General features: G+C 41.2%; 1 protein-coding gene across 6 annotated transcripts in view; it reads right to left on the bottom strand.

The window, feature by feature from the left end:
• LOC139749153 (sphingosine kinase 1-like) overlaps window positions 1-22,087 on the bottom strand; it is a 148,470-nt gene that overhangs the window by 53,480 nt on the left and 72,903 nt on the right. For all 6 annotated transcript variants that reach the window (XR_011712894.1, XR_011712893.1, XR_011712895.1 and 3 more), the window contains exon 5: window positions 9,486-9,606. Coding sequence is in view for 3 of the 6 variants with exons in the window: in XM_071662822.1 (XP_071518923.1) it covers window positions 9,486-9,606 (121 nt within the window). In the remaining 3 variants the exon portion in view is untranslated. The remainder of the gene's footprint in view (window positions 1-9,485; window positions 9,607-22,087) is intronic.

Genomic DNA, 22,087 nt, shown 5'->3' on the forward strand with positions numbered 1-22,087 from the left:
CTGTGGTGTGGGACAAGTTGGTGAAGTATTGAAGGTAGCCTGGGAGAGTTGGTAAGTTGGACTGCAATCGATTCAACTCTGTAACTTAGGATGCAGAGCTTGAACCCCCCTAGATGTGAGAGCAGTACTACATATAAGGAAGGATCACTCGTTTGTATAAACAGCAACAGTTTGGAGGAAAAGAAATGTTGAAATCTAAGCAGGATTCTCAGTTTCTTAGAGGCAGAATTAGCCATTTCTGTAATGTGAGGCTTCCAGTACAGATCGGATGTTACAGTAATTCTAAGTATTTTGATTGAGTTAAGCAGTGGAATTACAGATTCATCAAAGGAGAGAGGAAAGTTGTCAAGAATTTTTTGGTGGAGAGATGAGCAGAAACTAGGTCTTGAAGGAATTAAACCTCACCAGATTTTGTCTAGCTGACTGAGATGACAAATATATAATATAATTATGGTTAACTTGTTGATATACAAAAAGAAATGAGGTATGAAAGCACTCAGCGAGTGTCAGATGATGCTACTTTTTGTGCTGTTTTTTCATTTGTTTTGGCTCGGTGGTGGATGACATTCTTATGATAGTACTGTTCAAAGTTTAATTCAGCCCTTATGAAATAAGTGTAAAGCATGTATTATGTACCACTAGTAAGTGTGGTCACAAACAGAAGAGAAGTGGTACACTAGTAACAAAATTAGAAGTGTTAAAGAGATTTGAAGATGGACAGCATACTATGGACATTGGAAAAGCTCTCAGTTTGCAACCTATAACTGTACAAACAATTCATAGTAATGCAGAGAAGATTAAAGTATATGCTCAAGTGTAACACCTTTAGCTTCTGCAAAGTTAACTGGTGAAAGAAGTAACAAATTTGAAAATATGGAAAGATTGTTGAACTTTTGGATGGAAGATCAACATCAGTGTACCTCTCCATATTCACTGCTGACCATACAGACTAAAGTTCTGAGTTTATTTGAATTGCTAAGACAAAAGGAAAGTGCTTGTGCTGCAAGTGAAATTTTTATGGCAAGTTATGGGTGATTTGAGTGGTTTAAGAAGCTTGGATGTACACTTGTATATTACAGGTGAGTCTGCAAGTACAAATGTAGAGGTTGTTGCTGCTTACCCAGCATTACTGTGTATTTGAAGTCCATGAGACAGACAAAAAGAACTTACATTTCAAGTGAAGAAAAAAAGAGCACCACAATTTAACCATGACAAAGTTCATATGACACTACTCCTTGGTGGTAATGCCCCAAGGGATCTGAAGCGCAAGCTTTACTTGTGAATCAATGTAAGACACCAAGATCTATGACGGGTTTCTCTGAATATCATCACCCCATTATCTGGCACTCAAATAAGAAGGGCTGGGTCACCAGAACTGTTTCAAAAGTGGTTTACAAAATATTTCTGCCCAGATGTCAAGGAATATAGTAGCAATGATAATCTTGAATACAAAACCTTGATCATTCTTGACAGTGTTCCAGGTCACCCACCTAACCTGGAGAACATGACAGATAACATTCAGGTAATATTTCTACCTCCAGACACAACTAGCTTGTATCAACCTATGGATCAAGGGGTTATTGCAATGTTTAAAATGTATTATCTGTGGTACTCTTTCCAACAATTGATTCAGTCCACATTTGGTGAAAACAAGCTTACTGTAAATCAACAATGTCTGATGCTTGGGAAAAACTAAAATCAACTACAGTGAATCATGTGTGATGTAAAATCTATCCAGATTGTATTGCTGACCTTGGATATGAGCGGCCAACAAACCAGGTCATCAGGATATTGTTCAGTTGACACACCAGGCTTGTACTAGTGAAGGAAGGTAGAGGATGTATTTGAGTTACTTGAACCATATTTTGAAGACTTATCATTGACCTCACTTAAATGAAATGATTAGCTCATGAATGGGAAAACGATGAATATGAAGATGCAGAACCAACATGAATTTTTATACAAGATATTTCAGAGGCTTTTGAGTTGTTAGAAAAAGCTATGGACATTTTCACTGAAAAAGACTCTCAAAGAGAAGAAGTTCAGAAGTCAAGATAATAATGAGTGGAAATAACTGTTATAAAGAATTTTACAGTTAAAAGGAAAGGAATACATGGCAGCAAACAGTGGACATGTTTCTAAATCCCCTACCAATCAAGAAATGGCAAAACACAACCTGTTGCAACCCCACCACTATCCCCCTCACTATGAGGCAACACCAGGCCCCTTAGGAATTTTGTGCAGTTCACATGAGGAGTTGGAAATGGATGTTGATTTTTGTAACCTTACCTTTGGTGATGATGAAGACAAAGTTTCTTCTCTAACCATCAGTGATAAAGAGAAAGATACAGATTCTCCTTTACCCATTAGTGATAAGGGAAAGGTGGGGTTTCAGAAGCCTTCCTCCCTCCCTCCCTTCATACCGACCACCACTGCCATATCATCCCTCACCCACTACTGCAGCATCTATTGAGAAAATATCTGATTTGTGTTTATCGATCTTACTTGTGTGAATAATACACATTCATTTATATATGTAATATCAGTAGTGTTTCTGGTATAACCTTAGTATTTGTGTGAGAATATTTTGATCTGAAATACACTAAAGGAACATAACACATTCTCATATCATTGGTTTTGTGGTAAAGGTGGTTTTATTAAACACTGTTTCACTCAAATAGCACTTTTCAGGAGCCTATCCACAACATTAACTGAGAACTTATTGTTTATTGATGGAGTAATAAGAGATGAAGCATGGTGGCTGGTGACAAGCCTGTTTGCTGAAAGTAAAAGGGGGGTTGCAGAACGTTGTAAGTGTTGTTTATGATGTGTTTACATGTAGGCGAATGAAGGTGAATGCAAGTAAAAACAAAGTAATGGTGTCTGAAAGGAAAGAAAGTGAAAGTATAGATTTTACAAAGCCCTATAGAGTGATGGAAGAATATGTGTTACAGATATGGGGGTAAAAAGACTGTAAGAGGTGACAGAATTTAAATATTTGTGAGCTGTCTTTGCTAAGTTCATTGAAATGGAAGGAGAAGTACAGGAGAGAAGAGTCATTGGGTTCCTTAACAGAATAATCAAGGGGATAGGGGAAAAAGAATACTTCCCACGCATTCCTCACGTATCGTAGAAGGCAACTAAAGGGGACGGTTGCGGGGGGGCTAGAAACCCTCCCCTCCTTGTATTTTAACTTTCTAAAACGGGAAACAGAAGAAGGAGTCACGTGGGGAGAGCTCATCCTCCTTGTAGGCTCAGATTGGGGTGTCTAAATGTGTGTGGATGTAACCAAGATGAGAAATAAGGAGAGATAGGTAGTGTGTTTGAGGAAAGGAACCTGTATGTTCCGGCTCTGAGTGAAACGAAGCTCAAGGGTAAAGGGGAAGAGTGGTTTGGGAATGTCTTGGGAGCAAAGTCAGGGGTTAATGAGAGGACAAGAGCAAGGGAGGGAGTAGCACTACTCCTGAAACAGGAGTGGTGGGAGTATGTGATCGAGTGTAAGAAAGTAAACTGTAGATTGATATGGGTAAAACTGAAAGTGGATGGAGAGAGAGGGGTGATTATTGGTGCATATACACCTGGGCATGAGAAGAAAGATCATGAGAGGCAAGTGTTTTGGGAGCAGCTGAGTGAGTGTGTTAGTAGTTTTGATGTACGAGACCGGGTTATAGTGATGGGTTAGTTGAATGCAAAGGTGAGTAATGTGGCAGTTGAGGGAATAATTGGCATACATGGGGTGTTCAGTCTTGTAAATGGAAATGGTGAAGAGCTTATAGACTTGTGCGCTGAAAAAGGGTGGGTGACTGGGAATACCTGGTTTAAAAAAGAGATAAACATAAGTATACGTATGTAAGTAGGAGAGATGGCCAGAGAGCATTATTGGATTATACATTAATTCATAGGCGTGTGAAAGAGAGACTTTTAGATGTTAATGTGTAGAGAGGTCAAACTGGAGGGAAGTCGATCATTATCTTGTGGAGGCGAAGGTGAAGATTTGTAGGGGTTTTCAGAAAAGAAAAGAGAATGTTGGGGTGAAGAGAGTGGTGAGAGTAAGTGAGCTTGAAAAGGAGACTTGTGTGAGGAAGTACCAGGAGAGACTGGGTACAAAATGGAAAAAGGTGAGAACTAAGGACGTAAGGGGAGTGGGGGAGGAATGGGATGTATATAGGGAAGCAGTGATGGCTTGTGCAAAAGATGCTTGTGGCATGAGAAGCGTGGGAGGTGGGCAAATTAGAAAGGGTAGTGAGTGGTGGGATGAAGAAGTAAGATTATTAAGGAAAGAGAAGAGAGAGGCATTTGGACAATTTTTGCAGGGAAACAATACAAATGAGTGGGAGATGTATAAAAGAAAGAGGCAGGAGGTCAAGAGAAAGGTGCAAGAGGTGAAAAAAGAGGGCAAATGAGAGTTGGGGTGGGAGAGTATCATTAAATTTCAGGGAGAGTAAAAGATGTTTTGGAAGGAGGTAAATAAAGTGCGTAAGACAAGGGAACAAATGGGAACATCAGTGAAGGAGGCAAATGGGGAGGTGATAACAAGTAGTGGTGATGTGAGAAGGAGATGGAGTGAGTATTTTGAAGGTTAGTTGAATGTGTTTGATGATAGAGTGGCAGATGTAGGGTGTTTTGGTCAAGGTGGTGTGCAAAGTGAGAGGGATAGGGAGAATGACTTGATAAACAGAGAAGAGGTAGTAAAAGCTTTGCGGAAGATGAAAGCCAGCAAGGTGGTGGGTTTGGATGGTATTGCAGTGGAAATTATGAAAAAAGGGGGTGACTGTGTTGTTGACTGGTTGGTAAGGTTATTTAATGTATGTATGATTCACGGTGAGGTGCCTGAGGATTGGCGGAATGCTTGGATAGTGCAAAGGGGATAAAGGTAAGTGCTCAAATTACAGAGGTGTAAGTTTGTTGAGTATTCCTGGGAAATTATATGGGAGGGTATTGATTGAGAGGGTGAAGGCATGCACAGAGCATCAGATTGGGGAAGAGCAGTGTGGTTTCAGAAGTGGTAGAGGATGTGTGGATCAGGTGTTTGCTTTGAAGAATGTATGTGAGAAATACAAGTTGTTAGAAGTAGTGAAAAGTTTTTATCGAGGATGTAAGGCATGTGTATGAGTAGGAAAAGAGGAAAGTAATTGGTTCTCAGTGAATGTCAGTTTGCAGCAAGGGTGCATGATGTCTCCAGGGTTGTTTAATTTGTTTTTGGATGGGGTTGTTAAGGAGGTGAAAGCAAATGGATTTGTATGTAGCATTTATGGATCTGGAGAAGGCATGTGTATGAGTTGGAAGAGAGGAAAGTAATTGGTTCTCAGTGAATGTCGGTTTGCGGCAGGGGTGCGTGATGTCTCCAGGGTTGTTTGATTTGTTTACGGATGGGGTTGTTAGGGAGGTGAAAGCAAATGGATTTGTATGTAGCATTTATGGATCTGGAGAAGGCATATGATAGAGTTGATAGAGATGCTCTGTGGATGGTATTAAGAATATATGGTTTGGGAGGCAAGTTGTTAGAAGCAGTGAAAAGTTTTTATCGAGGATGTAAGGCATGTGTACGAGTAGGAAGAGAGGAAAGTGATTAGTTCTCAGCGAATGTCAGTTTGCGGCAGGGGTGTATGATGTCTCCATGGTTGTTTAATTTGTTTATGGATGGGGTTGTTAGGAAGGTGAATGCAAGAGTTGTGGAGAGAGGGGCAAGTATGCAGTCTGTTGTGGATGAGAGAGCTAGGGAAGTGAATCAGTTGTGTTCGCTGATGATACTGCACTGGTGGCTGATTCGAGTGAGAAACTGCAGAAGCTGGTGACTGAGTTTGGTAAAGTGTGTGAAAGAAGAAAGTTGAGAGTAAATGTGAATAAGAGCAAGGTTATTAGGTAAAGTAGGGTTGAGGGACAAGTCAGTTGGGAGGTAAGTTTGAATGGAGAAAAACTGGAGCAAGTGAAGTGCTTTAGATATCTGGGAGTGGATTTGGCAGCAGATGGAACCATGGAAGCGGAAGTGAGTCATAGGGTAGGGGAGGGGGCGAATGTTCTGGGAGCATGAAAAATGTGTGGATGGCGAGAATGTTATCTCGGAATGCAAAAATGGGTATGTTTGAAGGAATAGTGATTCGGACAATGTTATATGGTTGCAAGCATGGGCTATAGATAGAGTTGTGTGGAGGAGGGTGAATGTGCCTGAAATGAGATATTTGAGGACAATATGTGGTGTGAGGTGGATTGATCGAGTAAGTAATGAAAGGGTAAGAGAGATGTGTGGTAATAGAAAGAGTGTGGTTGAGAGAGCAGAAGAGGTTGTTTTGAAATGGTTAGGTCACATGGAGAGAATGAGCGAGGAAAGATTGACAGAGAGGATATATGTGTCAGAAGTGGAGGGAACGAGGAGAAGTGGGAGACCAAATTGGAGGTGGAAAGATGGAGTGAAAAAGATTTTGAATGATCAGGGCCTGAACATGCAGGAGGGTGAAAGGCGTGCAAGGAATAGAGTGATTGGAACAATGTGGTATACCGGGGTCGATGTGCTGTCAATGGATTGAACCAGGACATGTAAAGCATCTGGGGTAAACCATGGAAAGTTTTGTGGGGCCTGGATGTGGAAAGGGAGCTGTGGTTTCGGTGCATTATACGTGACAGCTAGAGACTGAGTGTGAACGAATGTGGCCTTTGTTGTCTTTTCCTAGTGCAGCCTCGCACACATGTGGGGGGAGGGAGTTGTCAATTCATGTATGGCAGGGTGGCGATGGGAATGAATAAGGGCAGACAGTATGAATTATGTACATGTGTATATATGTATATGTCTGTGTGTGTATATATACGTATACGTTGAGATGTATAGGAATTTATATGTGCGTGTGTGGACATGTATGTATATACATGTGTATGTGGGTGGGTTGAGCCATTCTTTCGTCTGTTTCCTTGCGCTACCTCATTAATGTGGGAGACAGTGACAAAGTATAATAAATGAAATATAAATAGAAATGGAAGTGAAGACAGGATTAAGGAAGAGCATAGTCCTCCTGACCCTGACCTATGGAGCCAAAACATGGGCTTGGAATGAGTCACAGAGGTAAAGAACCCAGGCTGTGGAAGTGAGCAGTGAAGAGAATGTGGTATGACTAGATGAAATGAGGAAACAAATAAGGGGGTGTACGAGAGATTTGGTATGGCAGGGAATGCAAAGGGACTCAATTGTGGAGTGACAGACAGAGAGGAACATAATACTTTAAGGTTGTTTGGACACATGTAAAGAACACAATACTGTGAGTTTACAAGAAGAGTATATGTTAGAACCATGAAAGGGGTTAGTGGGAGAGGAAGAACACCTGGGACATGAGGAAACAGAATTGGAAGAGTACTGGAGGGAGAGAAATGGTGGAAGAATGTGTCAAATGGTGTATGCAGGTAAGGCATGTAAGATCAGGGATAAGTGGAGTCTTATGCCAATGCCACCCCTTGATGAAAATTCTCAGAGGGAATGGGTGTCAGAGATATAGATAAAAAGAGTAATGATGAGTGTTCAAACTACAAAGGTATAACTTTGCTGATTGTGCCTGATAAGGTTATGTGTAAGAGTAGTGAGTGAGAGGGTGAAGGCATGTACAGAATCAGATTGGGGAGGAAAAATGTGTTTTCATAGATGATAGAGGATGTATGGATCAGGTACTTGGCTTGAAAAAATATGTGTAAGAAATATTTAGTGACACAGAATGATTTGTATGTGGCATTTATCAAGGTTGTAAGGCACTTGTATATGTAGAAAGAGAGGGAAATGAGTGGTTCCAAGTAAAGGCTTGGATGTCACCATGGGTATTTTATTTCTGTAATTACCTTTTTTATGGGACAGGGAGGGAGTTTTACACTCTCTTCTGTCATACAGCCTTTTGAATTTATGTATATTGTCTGCATTAATCATGTCCTTTGCCACTGTTCCACTCATCAACCACTCTTATACTGTAAAAGTATTTCTTTACATCCTCTTCATAAGTTTCTTACTCAATTTCATGTTATGGTTACTGGTTCCACTATACCAACATCCCTGAAAGTACTGTCCACTGTCCACTCTGTCAATCTCTTTTAAAAATGTAAGGGTTCTCTCTTCTGAGGTGGGTAAATTTAAGGCCTCCAGCCTTTCCCTGAGGCTTTGCTCTCTCAATCCTGGTACCATCTTTGTTGCCCTCTTGTGGACCTTCTTTGTGAGTTCTTTGTGCTTCTTTAGGTGCAGTAACCAAACCTGAGAAGCATGATTCACTTCCGCTTCCATGGTTCCATCCACTGCCAGATCCACTCCCAGATATCTAAAACACTTCACTTCCTCCAGTTTTTCTCCACTCAAACTTATCTCCCAATTGACTTGTCCCTCAACCCTACTGTACCTAATAACCTTGCTCTTATTCACATTTACTCTCAGCTTTCTTCTTTCACACACTTTACCAAACTCAGTCACCAGCTTCTGCAGTTTCTGACTCGAATCAGCCACCAGCGCTGTATCATCAGTGAACAACAACTGACTCACTTCCCAAGCTCTCTCATCCAGAACAGACTGCATACTTGCCCCTCTTTCCAAGACTCTTGCATTCACCTCCCTAACAACCCCAGCTATGAATACTAAACATGTTGTAAAGTTACATACTACCCTATTGTTATTATCTGTCGGGAATAGAACAGAAAAATCAGAATTATATAATCACAAAATGTCTTTTTAACTCGGATCTTACCAATAGAAATTGACTGGGATTTGGCCTGGGCATCATCAGACAGCATGGTCCCACTCCATGATAAATACAAATCATACATAATAGCTGGAATAGTGTCCTGTCCTGATTATGCATCAACAGACAACTGAATCCTTTTTAGTATGCTCTATTATCTGACAAGTGATGGAAAAAAATTTGGCAACCTCAGCTTAAGCTTGGAGACATGTAATTATTAGCTGAATTCTGCTCTATGTTGTGTGTTGTTCCAGTTTGTTCAGATTGAAATGCTTTAGTCAAGACACACCTTAAGACATTTTCTTGTCATAAATGATCTTTATATTGCCTAAATGTTACACAAAAACACAAGCAATAAATTCAGTCATAATACTAAAGTCATAACATAAGAAAAATAGAATGCGTGGGAACTGGACAATGCTGGATTTTCTATTTTTCCAGATTTTTAAGTGTGCTTGAAAAATAAAAACTCAAGTAGTCTAACTTCTTGCACAGTGAGTAAATATTGTGCTTTTTTCACACAAATTTTGTGTACAGTTTCAAAAGACTCATAAAATGAATGAAAACAATAAGAATAGAGAATAATGTTAAAGAAATTTACCTTGACAAAGTTTTGACAAGACATTGCATTTCTATAAATTCCAGACTTCTGATGTTTGGATCTTTGTTATAGTCATGTACCACAACATCTACTGAAAATAACAGTATAATTAACCTTTTGTGAAGTAACTGGCATTTCTATAAATACAGCAATACCACCGAAGATATTTTGATGAGAATGTCACTTACTAGCTACCCGAGCTGCCGACCACACGACAAATCTTGACTCTCCAATGCTTCTCAGTCTTTCGCTTTCAATGTCTATGTCAGCAAGCAATCCAAAGCCAATTGAGAGAAAGGAAAGTATTTTCTGAAAAAATATACAAATCTGTTCTTAAAAAAGATAATCAGTGAGCATAAGATTTAGCAAGTTACAATGACACAGCATGTGCAAGAGTCATATTTCCCCACAAGATCTTATGATAGACAAGCTACCAGTGCCAACATCATATCAGATATAAATCTTATAACTCTATGTTATCTGGCATCCAATATTGTTATTAAATAAAGTGCGTAAGACAAGGGAGCAAATGGGAACTTCAGTGAAGGGCGCAAATGGGGAGGTGATAACAAGTAGCGGTGATGTGAGAAGGAGATGGAGTGAGTATTTTGAAGGTTTGATGATAGAGTGGCAGATATAGGGTGTTTTGGTCGAGGTGGTGAGCAAAGTGAGAGGGTTAGGGAAAATGATTTGGTAAACAGAGAAGAGGTAGTAAAAGCTTTGCAGAAGATGAAAGCCGGCAAGGCAGCGGGTTTGGATGGTATTGCAGTGGAATTTATTAAAAAAGGGGGTGACTGTATTGTTGACTGGTTGGTAAGGTTATTTAATGTATGTATGACTCATGGTGAGGTGCCTGAGGATTGGCGGAATGCGTGCATAGTGCCATTGTACAAAGGCAAAGGGGATAAGAGTGAGTGCTCAAATTACAGAGGTATAAGTTTGTTGAGTATTCCTGGGAAATTATATGGGAGGGTATTGATTGAGAGGGTGAAAGCATGTACAGAGCATCAGATTGGGGAAGAGCAGTGTGGTTTCAGAAGTGGTAGAGGATGTGTGGATCAGGTGTTTGCTTTGAAGAATGTATGTGAGAAATACTTAGAAAAGCAAATGGATTTGTATGTAGCATTTATGGATCTGGAGAAGGCATATGATAGAGTTGATAGAGATGCTCTGTGGAAGGTATTAAGAATATATGGTGTGGGAGGCAAGTTGTTAGAAGCAGTGAAAAGTTTTTATCGAGGATGTAAGGCATGTGTACGTGTAGGAAGAGAGGAAAGTGATTGGTTCTCAGTGAATGTAGGTTTGCGGCAGGGGTGTGTGATGTCTCCATGGTTGTTTAATTTGTTTATGGATGGGGTTGTTAGGGAGGTGAATGCAAGAGTTTTGGAAAGAGGGGCAAGTATGAAGTCTGTTGGGGATGAGAGAGCATGGGAAGTGAGTCAGTTGTTGTTCGCTGATGATACAGCGCTGGTGGCTGATTCATGTGAGAAACTGCAGAAGCTGGTGACTGAGTTTGGTAAAGTGTGTGAAAGAAGAAAGTTAAGAGTAAATGTGAATAAGAGCAAGGTTATTAGGTACAGTAGGGTTGAGGGTCAATTCAATTGGGAGGTGAGTTTGAATGGAGAAAAACTGGAGGAAGTGAAGTGTTTTAGATATCTGGGATTGGATCTGGCAGCGGATGGAACCATGGAAGCGGAAGTGGATCATAGGGTGGGGGAGGGGGCGAAAAATTCTGGGAGCCTTGAAGAATGTGTGGAAGTCGAGAACATTATCTCGGAAAGCAAAAATGGGTATGTTTGAAGGAATAGTTGTTCCAACAATGTTGTATGGTTGCGAGGCGTGGGCTATGGATAGAGTTGTGCGCAGGAGGATGGATGTGCTGGAAATGAGATGTTTGAGGACAATGTGTGGTGTGAGGTGGTTTGATCGAGTAAGTAACGTAAGGGTAAGAGAGATGTGTGGAAATAAAAAGAGCATGGTTGAGAGAGCAGAAGAGGGTGTTTTGAAATGGTTTGGGCACATGGAGAGAATGAGTGAGGAAAGATTGACCAAGAGGATATATGTGTCGGAGGTGGAGGGAACGAGGAGAAGAGGGAGACCAAATTGGAGGTGGAAAGATGGAGTGAAAAAGATTTTGTGTGATCGGGGCCTGAACATGCAGGAGGGTGTAAGGAGGGCAAGGAATAGAGTGAATTGGAGCGATGTGGTATACCGGGGTTGATGTGCTGTCAGTGGATTGAATCAAGGCATGTGAAGCGTCTGGGGTAAACCATGGAAAGCTGTGTAGGTATGTATATTTGCGTGTGTGGACGTATGTATATACATGTGTATGGGGGTGGGTTGGGCCATTTTCTTTCGTCTGTTTCCTTGCGCTACCTCGCAAACGCGGGAGACAGCGACAAAAAAAAAAAAATAGAAATAGAAAAAAAATAAAAATAATAATTTTTATTATTGTATGTTTTTATTTATTATATTTATATTTGATCGCTGTTTCCCACTTCAGTGGGGTAGCACCAAGAAACAGCCAAAGAAAGACCAATCCACTCATATACACACATATATACGTACATGCGCAAACACACACATACATACACATATACATACACATACACCGCCATATACATATATACACATGTACATATTCATACTCACTTGCCTTCATCCATTCCCAGCACCATCCCACCCCACAGGAAACAACATCACCATCCCCAGCATCAGTGAGGCAGCACTAGAAAAACAGACAAAAAAGGCCACATTCGTTCACACTCAGTTTCTAGCTGTCATGTGAAATGCACCAAAACCACAACTCCCTATCCACATCCAGGCCCCACAGACCTTTCCATGGTTTACCCCAGATGTTTCACATGTCCTGGTTCATTCCATTATTATCATTATTTATTATATTTATTATACTTGATTGCTCTTTCCTTGTCAGCGAGGTGGCGCCAGGAAACAGACAAAGAAAGACCCACCAACTCGTATATACATATATGTTCATAAATGCCCATATACATACACATACATACACATATCAACATATATACAAACACATACACGGACATATACATATGTACACATTGGAAAGGATCACAATTTTGCATGTGATATGCAATTGTCGACAATCACATGTTTACCAAATGGTGTCCTAGCTTCATCTCTTTGATGTATATCAACTGACTTATATTTCTCTCTTGTGTCTCCCCTGATGATGTGATTATTACATGAAAGTGCACTTGGGAACATATTGTGTTTCATTTTCCCTGTGGACTCATAGGAATATATACACATGTATATATTCATACTTGCTTCAGTCCATTACTGGTACCATCCCGCCCCACAGGTAATAGCATTACTGCCCCCTGCTTCAGCAAGGTAGTGCCAGGAAAAAAGACAAAAAAAACCACATTCATTCACACTCAGTCTCAAGCTGTCATGTGTAATGCACTAAAACCAAAGCTCCCTATCCACATCCAGGCCCCACAGACCTTTCCAAGGTTTACCCCAAACATTTCGCATGCCCTGGTTCAGTCCATTAACAGCACGTTGACTCCGGTATGCCATATCGTCCCTGTTCTATTCCTTGCACACCTCTCACCCTCCTGTATGTTTAGGCCCCGATCACTCAAAATCTTTTCCACTCCATCCTTTCCCCTCCAATTTAGTCTCCTACCTCTTGTTCCCTCCACCTCTGACACATATATCCTCTTTGTCAACCTTTCCTCACTCATTCTCTCCATATGTCCAAACCATTTCAAAACACCCTCTTCTGCTCTCTCACCCTCTCTTTTTATTATCACACATCTCTCTTACCCTTTCATTACTTGGTCAGACCACCTCACACCACATGTTGTCCTCAAACATCTCATTTTCAACACATCCTCCCTCCTCCGCATAACCCTATTCATATACCATGCCTCGCATCCATATAACACTGTTGGAACTACTACTCCTTCAAATATACCCATTTTTGATCTCTGAGATAACATTCTCTCCTTCCACACATTCTCCATTGCTCCCAAAACCTTCACCCCCTCCTCTACCCATGACTCACTTCTGCTTCCATGGTTCCATTCACTGCTAAGTCCACTCCCAGATATCTAAAACACTCACTTCCTCCAATTTTTCTCCATTCACACCTAAATCCCAATTAACTTATCCCTCAACCCTGCTAAACCTAATAACCTTGCTCTTATTCACATTTACTCTCAACTTTCTCATTTCACACACTTTTCCAAACTCAGTCACCAACTTCTGCAGTTTCTCATCGTCGAACAACAACTGGCTCACTTCCCAGGCCCTCTCATCCCCAATGGACTGCATACTTGCCTCTCTCTCCAAAACTCTTGCATTTACCTCCCTAACCATCCCATCCATAAACAAATTAAACAACCATGGAGACATCACACACCCATGCCGCAGACTGACCTTCACTGGGAGCCAGTCACTCTCCTCTCTTTCTATTCGCACACATGCCTTACATCCTTGATAAAAACTTTTTATTGCTTTAAGCAGCCTACCTTCCCACACCATACACTCTTGAGACCCTCCACAAAGCATCTCTGTCAACCCTATCATATGCCTTCTCCAGATCCATATATGCCACAACCAAATCTATCTGTTTTTCTAGATATATCTCACACACATTCTTCAAAGCAAACATTGATCCACACATCCTCTACCACTTCTGTAAGCACACTGCTCCTCTCCAGTCTGATGCTCTGTACATGCCTTCACCCTCTCAATCAGTGCCCTTCCATACATTTTTTCCAGGAATAATCAACAAACTTATGCCTCTGTAGTTTGAACACTCATCTTTGTCCCCTTTGCCTTTGACAATGGCACCATGCATGCATTCCACCAATCTTCAGGCACTTCCATGATCCTTACATACACTGAATATCCTTACCAAACAACCAATAACATAATCACCCTCTTTTCTTAATACATTCAACTGCAATACCTTCCAAACCTGCCACTTTGCTGGATTACATCTTCTGCAAAGCTTTCACCACCTCTTCTCTCTTAACCAAACCATTCTCTCTGACCCTCTCACTTCGCACACTACCTGGACCAAAACATCCTACATCTGCCACTCTATCATCATACACATTAAACAAACCTCCAAAATACTCGCTCTTATCTCCTCACTTCATCACTACCTGTTATCACTTCCCCCTTGCCACCTTCAACAATGTTCCCATTTGTTCTGTTGTCTTTCACATATTATTAACTCCTTCCAAAACATCTTTTTTTTTCTCCCTAATGTTTAATTATCATCATAATATTCTTTATTATATAATCCCAGGACCCCTTCCCCAGGGGCTCTCACACACATTCTTCAAAGCAAACACCTGTTCCACACATCCTTTACCACTTCTGAAACCACACTGGTCCTCCCCGATCTGATGCCTTGTACATGACTTCACCCTCTCAATCAATACCCTCCCATACATTTTTCCAGGAATACTCAACAAACTTATGCCTCTGTGGTTGGAACACTCATCTTTGTCCCCTTTGCCTTTGTGCAATGGCACTATACATGCATTCTGCCAATCTTCGGGCATTTCACCATGATCCATACATACATTGAGTATCCTTACCAACCAATCAACAACACAATTACCCCCTTTCTTGATAAATTCAACTGCAATACCATCCAAACCTGCAGCCTTGCCAGATTTCATCTTCTGCAAGGTTTTCACAACCTAATTTATATTAACCAAACCATTCTCCTTGACTGTCTCACTTCACACACCACCCCAACCAAAACACTCTACATCTGCCACACTCTATCAGCAAACATTCAACAAACCCTCAAAATACTCACTCTCTTCTTCTCACTTCATCACTACCTTTATCACTTCCCCCCTTGCCCCCTTCACCTGATGTTCCCATTTGTTCTTGTCTTTCACACGTTATTAACTCCTTCCAGAACATCTCTTTATTCTCCCTAATGTTTAATTATCATAATATTCTTTATCATATAATCCCGTGACCTCTTCCAGGGGCTCTCACACACATTCTTCAAAGCAAACACCTGATCCACACATCCTCTACCACTTCTGAAACTATGTACTCTGCTCCTCCCTAATCTGCTGCTCTGTACATGCCTTCTCCCTCTCAGTCAATATCCTCCCACACAATTTTCCAGGAATACTCTACAGACTTATGCCTCTATAGTTTGAACATTCAACTTTGTCCCCTTTGCCTTTGTGCAATGGCACTATGCATGCATTCTGCCAATCTTCAGGCACTTCATCATGATCCATACATACTTTGAATATCCTTACCAACCAATCAACAACACAATCACTGTCTTTCTTTATAAATTCAACTGCAATACCATCCAAACCTGCTGCTTCATCAGATTTCATCTTCCACAAGGTTTTCACTTCCTCTTCTCTCCTCACTAAACTATTCTCCCTAACCCTCTCACTTCACACACCACCCCGACCAAAACACCCTACATCTGCCACTCTGTCATGAAACACGTTTAACAAAATTTCAAAATATTTACTCCATCTCCTCACTTCGTCACTACCTGTTATCATTTCCCCCTTGCTCCCTTCACCGATGTTTCCATTTGTTCTCTTGTCTTTCATACATTATTTACCTCCTTCCAAAGCATCTTTTTATTCTCCCTAAAGTTTATCATATCATTTTTTATTATATGATTCCAGGACCCCTTCCCCAGGGGCTTCTCCAGCTATAAGGATGTATTACAATCAGAAGAAGGAAAAGGATGGAATCCTCTGGAGTAAAAGTTTCTTCAAAGATATGTACCCGATGATACCACCTTGCTGAAAATGATTCATCATTCATGGCACAACCACAAGCAGGTGTAGTCTGTTAACACCTATGATCTTGCATAACAAGATAAGTAAAAAAACTGATAAATCTTGTTATATTTAGTGCTGTATGAAAGCAATATCTGATACCTGAAAGTATTCTTCATGCACAACACACTTTGAATGCATGAAATTGCTTATGAAATACAAAATAAGTTTTGAATTCATGAGAAGCTATTTCCTCCCACAGAGGAGGCCATTGAGGAAAAATGAAATACCCCATTATCCAAGGGAACAACATGCTCATCTATAGACTACATCTCACATCCATACAGAATTGTTGGGACTACTCTACCTTCACACACACCCATTTTTGCCCTCAGGTGATGAACTCTGTTTTGACACATTCCTTAATGCTCCCAGATACACACACACACACACACACACACACACACACACACACACACACCAAAAAAAAAAAAGCCAACCACCCTGTGACTACCTTCTGCTTTCATGGTTTCATTTGCTGCCATGAACACTCCCAGGTAACTAAAACACTTCAATTCCTCCAAATTTTCTCCAATCAAACTCACACCTGAACTTAGCTGTCCCTCTGCCCTTATAATCTTGATAACCATCATTTTTATTCATATTTACTCATAGCTTACTCCTTTCACACACTTCCAAACCCAGTCACCAGCTTCTGCAGTTTTTCACTCAAATGTTTCACCAGTGCTTTGTCATCAGCAAACAACAATTGACACATTTCACAGGATCTCTCATTCCCTTCAAACTGCATAATCATCCCCTTTCTCCAAGGAATCGCACATACTTGCCCTCACCACCCCATCCATAGACAAACTAAACGGCCTTGATGACATTACACACCTTTGCTGCTTGATTAAAACTTCTCACTGCTTCTAGTAGCTTTCCTCCCACACCATATTTTTGTAACTTCTCACTACTTCTAGTACTTTCCTCCCACACCATATTTGTGTAAGTTCTTCCACAGGACATCTCTATAAACCCTGCTATATGTTTTTTCCAGATCCATATAAGCTATATACAGATCCTTCTGTTTCTCTAAGTACTTCCTACATCCTGATCCACACATCTACCAATCTTCTGACCACATTGTCCCTCCCTATTCTGATACTCTGTACATGCTGTCCTTCACTTTTTCAGTCTTATCTCTCCCATACAACTTACCAGGGACACTCAACAAACTTATACCTCTGTAGTTTGAAAACTTGTCTTTTTCACCCATGCCTTTATACAGTGGCACCGTAGATATGTTCCACTAATCCTCATGCACCTCACCATGATCCATACATACAATGAAAATCCTAACTAACTAATCAACAATAGTCACTCTCTTTCTTAAAAAATTCAACTGTAGTATCATCCATTCCAGTTGCCTTGCCATATTTAATCTTACATATGGCTTTCACCACCTCTAATTTCTTCATCAAACCACTTTCCATGACTCTCACTTCACATAACCTCCCCAACCCAAATACCCAACGTCTGCCAACCTATCAACAAATGCATTCAATAGACCTTCATAATACTCATTCCATCTCACCTCATCACTGTTACCACATTACCATTTGTCCCTTCACTGATATTCTCATTTGTTCTCTTATTTTTCTCATACTTTACCACATTGTTCCAGTTAATTCTATCCAGTGCACGCCTTTCATATATCCACAACTAGGCCACTTATTTTTTCTCATACTTTACCACATTGTTCCAGTTAACTTTATCCTGTGCATGCCTTTCATATATCCACACCCAGGCCCCACAAACCTTTCTGTGGGTTGACCCGGCTGCTTCATATGCCCTGGTTCAGTTCCATTGAAACAATGTCCTCCCCCATACACCACATTACTCCAATTCACTCTGTCCCATGCATGCCTTTCATTACGTATTATTATATCATACTTTGTCGCTGTCTCCCGCATTAGCGAGGTAGTGCAAGGAAACAGACGAAAGAATGGCCCAACCCACCCACATACACATGTATATACATACACGTCCACACATGCACATATACATACCTATACATTTCAATGTATACATATATATACATACACAGACATACATATTTACAAATGTACATAATTCATACTTGCTGCCTTTATTCATTCCCTTCGCCACCCCAGTGCAAATGAAATGACACCTCCCTCCCCCCACATGCATGTGAGGTAGAGCAAGGAAAAGACAACAAAGGTCACATTCATTCACACTCAGTCTCTAGCTGTCATTTGTAATGCACCAAAACCACAGCTCCCTTTCCACATCCAGGCCCCACAAAACTTTCCATGGTTTACCCCAGATGCTTCACATGCCCTGGTTCAATCCACTGACAGCACTTCGACCCCGGTATACCAAATAGTTCCAATTCACTCTATTCCTTGCACGCCTTTCACCCTCCTGCATGTTCAGGACCTGATCACTCAAGATCTTTTTCACTCCACCCTTCCACCTCCAGTTTGGTCTCCCACTTCTCGTTCACTCCTCCTCTGACACATATATCCTCTTTGTCAATCTATCCTCACTCATTCTTTCCATGTGACCAGACCATTTCAATACACCCTATTCTGCTCTCTTAACCACGCTCTTTTTATTACCACACATCTCTCTTACCCTTTCATTACTTACTCCATCAAACCACCTCACACCACATATTGTCCTCAAACATCTCATTTCCTACACATCCACCCTCCTCTGCACAACCCTTTGAGGACAATCATCTCATTTCCTACACATCCACCCTCCTCTGCACAACCCTATCTATAGCCCACACCTCGCAACCATATAACATTGTTGGAACCACTATTCCTTCAAACATACCCATTTTTGCTTTCGAGATAATGTTCCTGCCTTCCACACATTCTTCAACGCTCCCAGAACCTTTGCCCCCTCCCCCACCCTGTGACTCACTTCCGCTTCCATGGTTCCATCCGCTGCCAAATCCACTTGTAGATATCTAAAACACTTCACTTCCTCCTGTTTTTCGCCATTCAGACTTACCTCCCAATTGACTTGTCCCTCATCCCTACTGAACCTAATAACCGTACTCTTATTCACATTTACTCTCAGCTCTCTTTTTTCACACACTTTTCCAAACTCAGTCACTGGCTTCTGCAGTTTTCCACCTGAATCAGCCATTAGTGCTCTATCATCAGCGAACAACAACTGACTCACTTCCCAAGCCCTCATCCACAACAAACTGCATACTTGCTCCTCTCTCCAAAACTCTTGCATTCACCTCCCTAACAACCCCATTCATAAACAAATTAAACAACCATGGAGACATCATGCACCCCTGCTGCAAACAGAGGAAAGAATGGCCCAACCTACCCTCATACACATGTATATACATACACATCCATGCACGCACCTATACATACCTATACATCTCAACATATACATATATATATACACACTCAGACATATACATACATACACATGTACATAATTAATACTGTCTGCCCTTATTCATTCCTGTCGCCATCCCGCCACACATGAAATGACAACTCCCTCTCCCCAAATGTGCGTGAGGTAGCACTAGGAAAAGACAACAAAGGCCACATTCGTTCACACTCAGTCTCTAGCTGTCATGTATAATGCACCGAAACCACAGCTCCCTTTCCACATCCAGGCCCCACAAAATTTTCCAAGGTTTACCCCAGACGCTTAACATGCCCTGGTTCAATCCATTGACAGCACGTCGACCCCGGTATACCACATCGTTCCAATTCACTCTATTCCTTGCACGCCTTTCACCCTCCTGCATGTTCAGGCCCTGATCACTCAAAATCTTTTTCACTCCATCCTTTCACCTCCAATTTAGTCTCCCACTTCTCCTCGTTCCCTCCACCTCTGACACATATATCCTCTTTGTCAATCTTTCCTCAGTCATTCTCTCCATGTGACCATACCATTTCAAAACACCCTCTTTTGCTCTCTCAACCACGCTCTTTTTATTACTACACATCTCTCTTACCCTTTCATTTCTTACTCAATTTAACCACTTTACACCACATATTGTCCTCAAACATCTTATTTCCGACACATACACCCTCCTCCACACAACTCTATCTATAGCCCATGCCTTGTAACCATATAACATTGTTGGAACCACTATACCTTCAAAGATACCCATTTTTGCTTTCCGAGATAATGTTCTTGTATTCTACACACTTTTTAACTCTCCTAGAACTTTTGCCCCCTCCCCCACCCCATGACTCACTTCTGCTTCCATGGTTCCATCCGCTGCCAAATCCACTCCCAGATATCTAAAACACTTCATTTCCTCCAGTTTTTCTCCATTCAAATTATTACCTCCCAGTTGATTTGTCCCTCAACCCTACTGTACCTAATAACCTTGCTCTTCACATTTACTCTAGCTTTCGTCTTTCACACACTTTACCAAACTCAGTCACCAGCTTCTGCAGTTTCTCACCCGAATCAGCCACCAGCACTGTATCATCACCGAACAACAACTGACTTGTTTCCCAAGCCCTCTCATCCACAACAGACTGCATACTTGCCCCTCTCTCCAAAACTTTTACATTCACCTCCCTAACAACACCATCCATAAACGTATCAAACAACCATGGAGACATCACGCAACCCTGCCGCAAATCGACATTCACTGAGAACCAATCACTTTCCTCTCTTCCTACTTGTACACATGCCTTACATCCTTGATAAAAACTTTTCACTGCTTCTAGCAACTTGCCTCCAACACCATATATTCATAATACCTTCCACAGAGCATCTCTATCAACTCTATCATATGCCTTCTCCAGATCCATAAATGCTACATACAAATTCATTTGCTTTTCTAAGTATTTCTCACATACATTCTTCAAAGCAAACACCTGATCCACACATCCTCTACCACTATGAAACCACATTGCTCTTCCCCAATCTGATTCTCTGTACATGCTTTCACCCTCTCAATCAATACCCTCCCATATAATTTCCCAGGAATACTCAACAAACTTATACCTCTGTAATTTGAGCACTCACCTTTATCCCCCTTGCCTTTTGCCTTTGTACAATGGCACTATGCATACATTCTGCCAGTCCTCAGGCACCTCACCATGAGTTATACATACATTAAATATCCTTAGCAACACAGTCACCCCCTTTAATAAATTCCACTGCAATACCATTCAAACCCGCTGCCTTGCCGGCTTTCATCTTCCACAAAGCTTTTACTACCTCTTCTCTGTTTACCAAACCATTCTCCCTAACCCCCTCACTTTGCACACCACCTAGACCAAAACACCCTACATCTGCCACTCTATCATCTAACACATTCAACAAACCTTCAAAATACTCACTCCATCTCCTTCTCATATCACCACTACTTGTTATTACCTCCCCATTAGCCCCCTTCACCAATGTTCCCATTTGTTCTCATGTCTTACGCATTTTATTTACCTCCTTCCAAAACATCTTTTTATTCTCCCTAAAATTTAATGATACTCTCTCACCCCAACTTTCATTTGCCCTCTTTTTAACACCTTGCACCTTTCTCTTGATGTCCTGCCTCTTTATTTTATAGATCTCCCAATCATTTGCACTATTTCCCAGCAAAACTCATCCAAGTGCCTCTCTCTTCTCTTTCACTAATAATCTTACTTCTTCATCCCACCACTCACTACCCTTTCTAATCTGCCCACCTCCCACGCTTCTCATACCACAAGCATCTTTTGCGCAAGCCATCACTGCTTCCCTAAAACATCCCATTCCTTCCCCACTCCCCTTACATCCTTTGCTCTCACCTTTTTCCATTCTGCACTCAGTCTCTTCAGGTACTTCCTCACACAAGTCTCCTTACCAAGCTCACTTACTTTCATCACTCTCTTCACCCCAACATTCTCTCTCCTATTCTGAAAACCTCTATGAATCTTCACCTTCGCCTCCACAAGATAATGATCAGACATCCCTTCAGTTGCACCTCTCAGCACATTAACATCCAA

This window comes from Panulirus ornatus, chromosome 1 (assembly GCF_036320965.1).
Source record: "Panulirus ornatus isolate Po-2019 chromosome 1, ASM3632096v1, whole genome shotgun sequence".
Taxonomy (NCBI): Eukaryota; Metazoa; Arthropoda; class Malacostraca; order Decapoda; family Palinuridae; genus Panulirus; species Panulirus ornatus.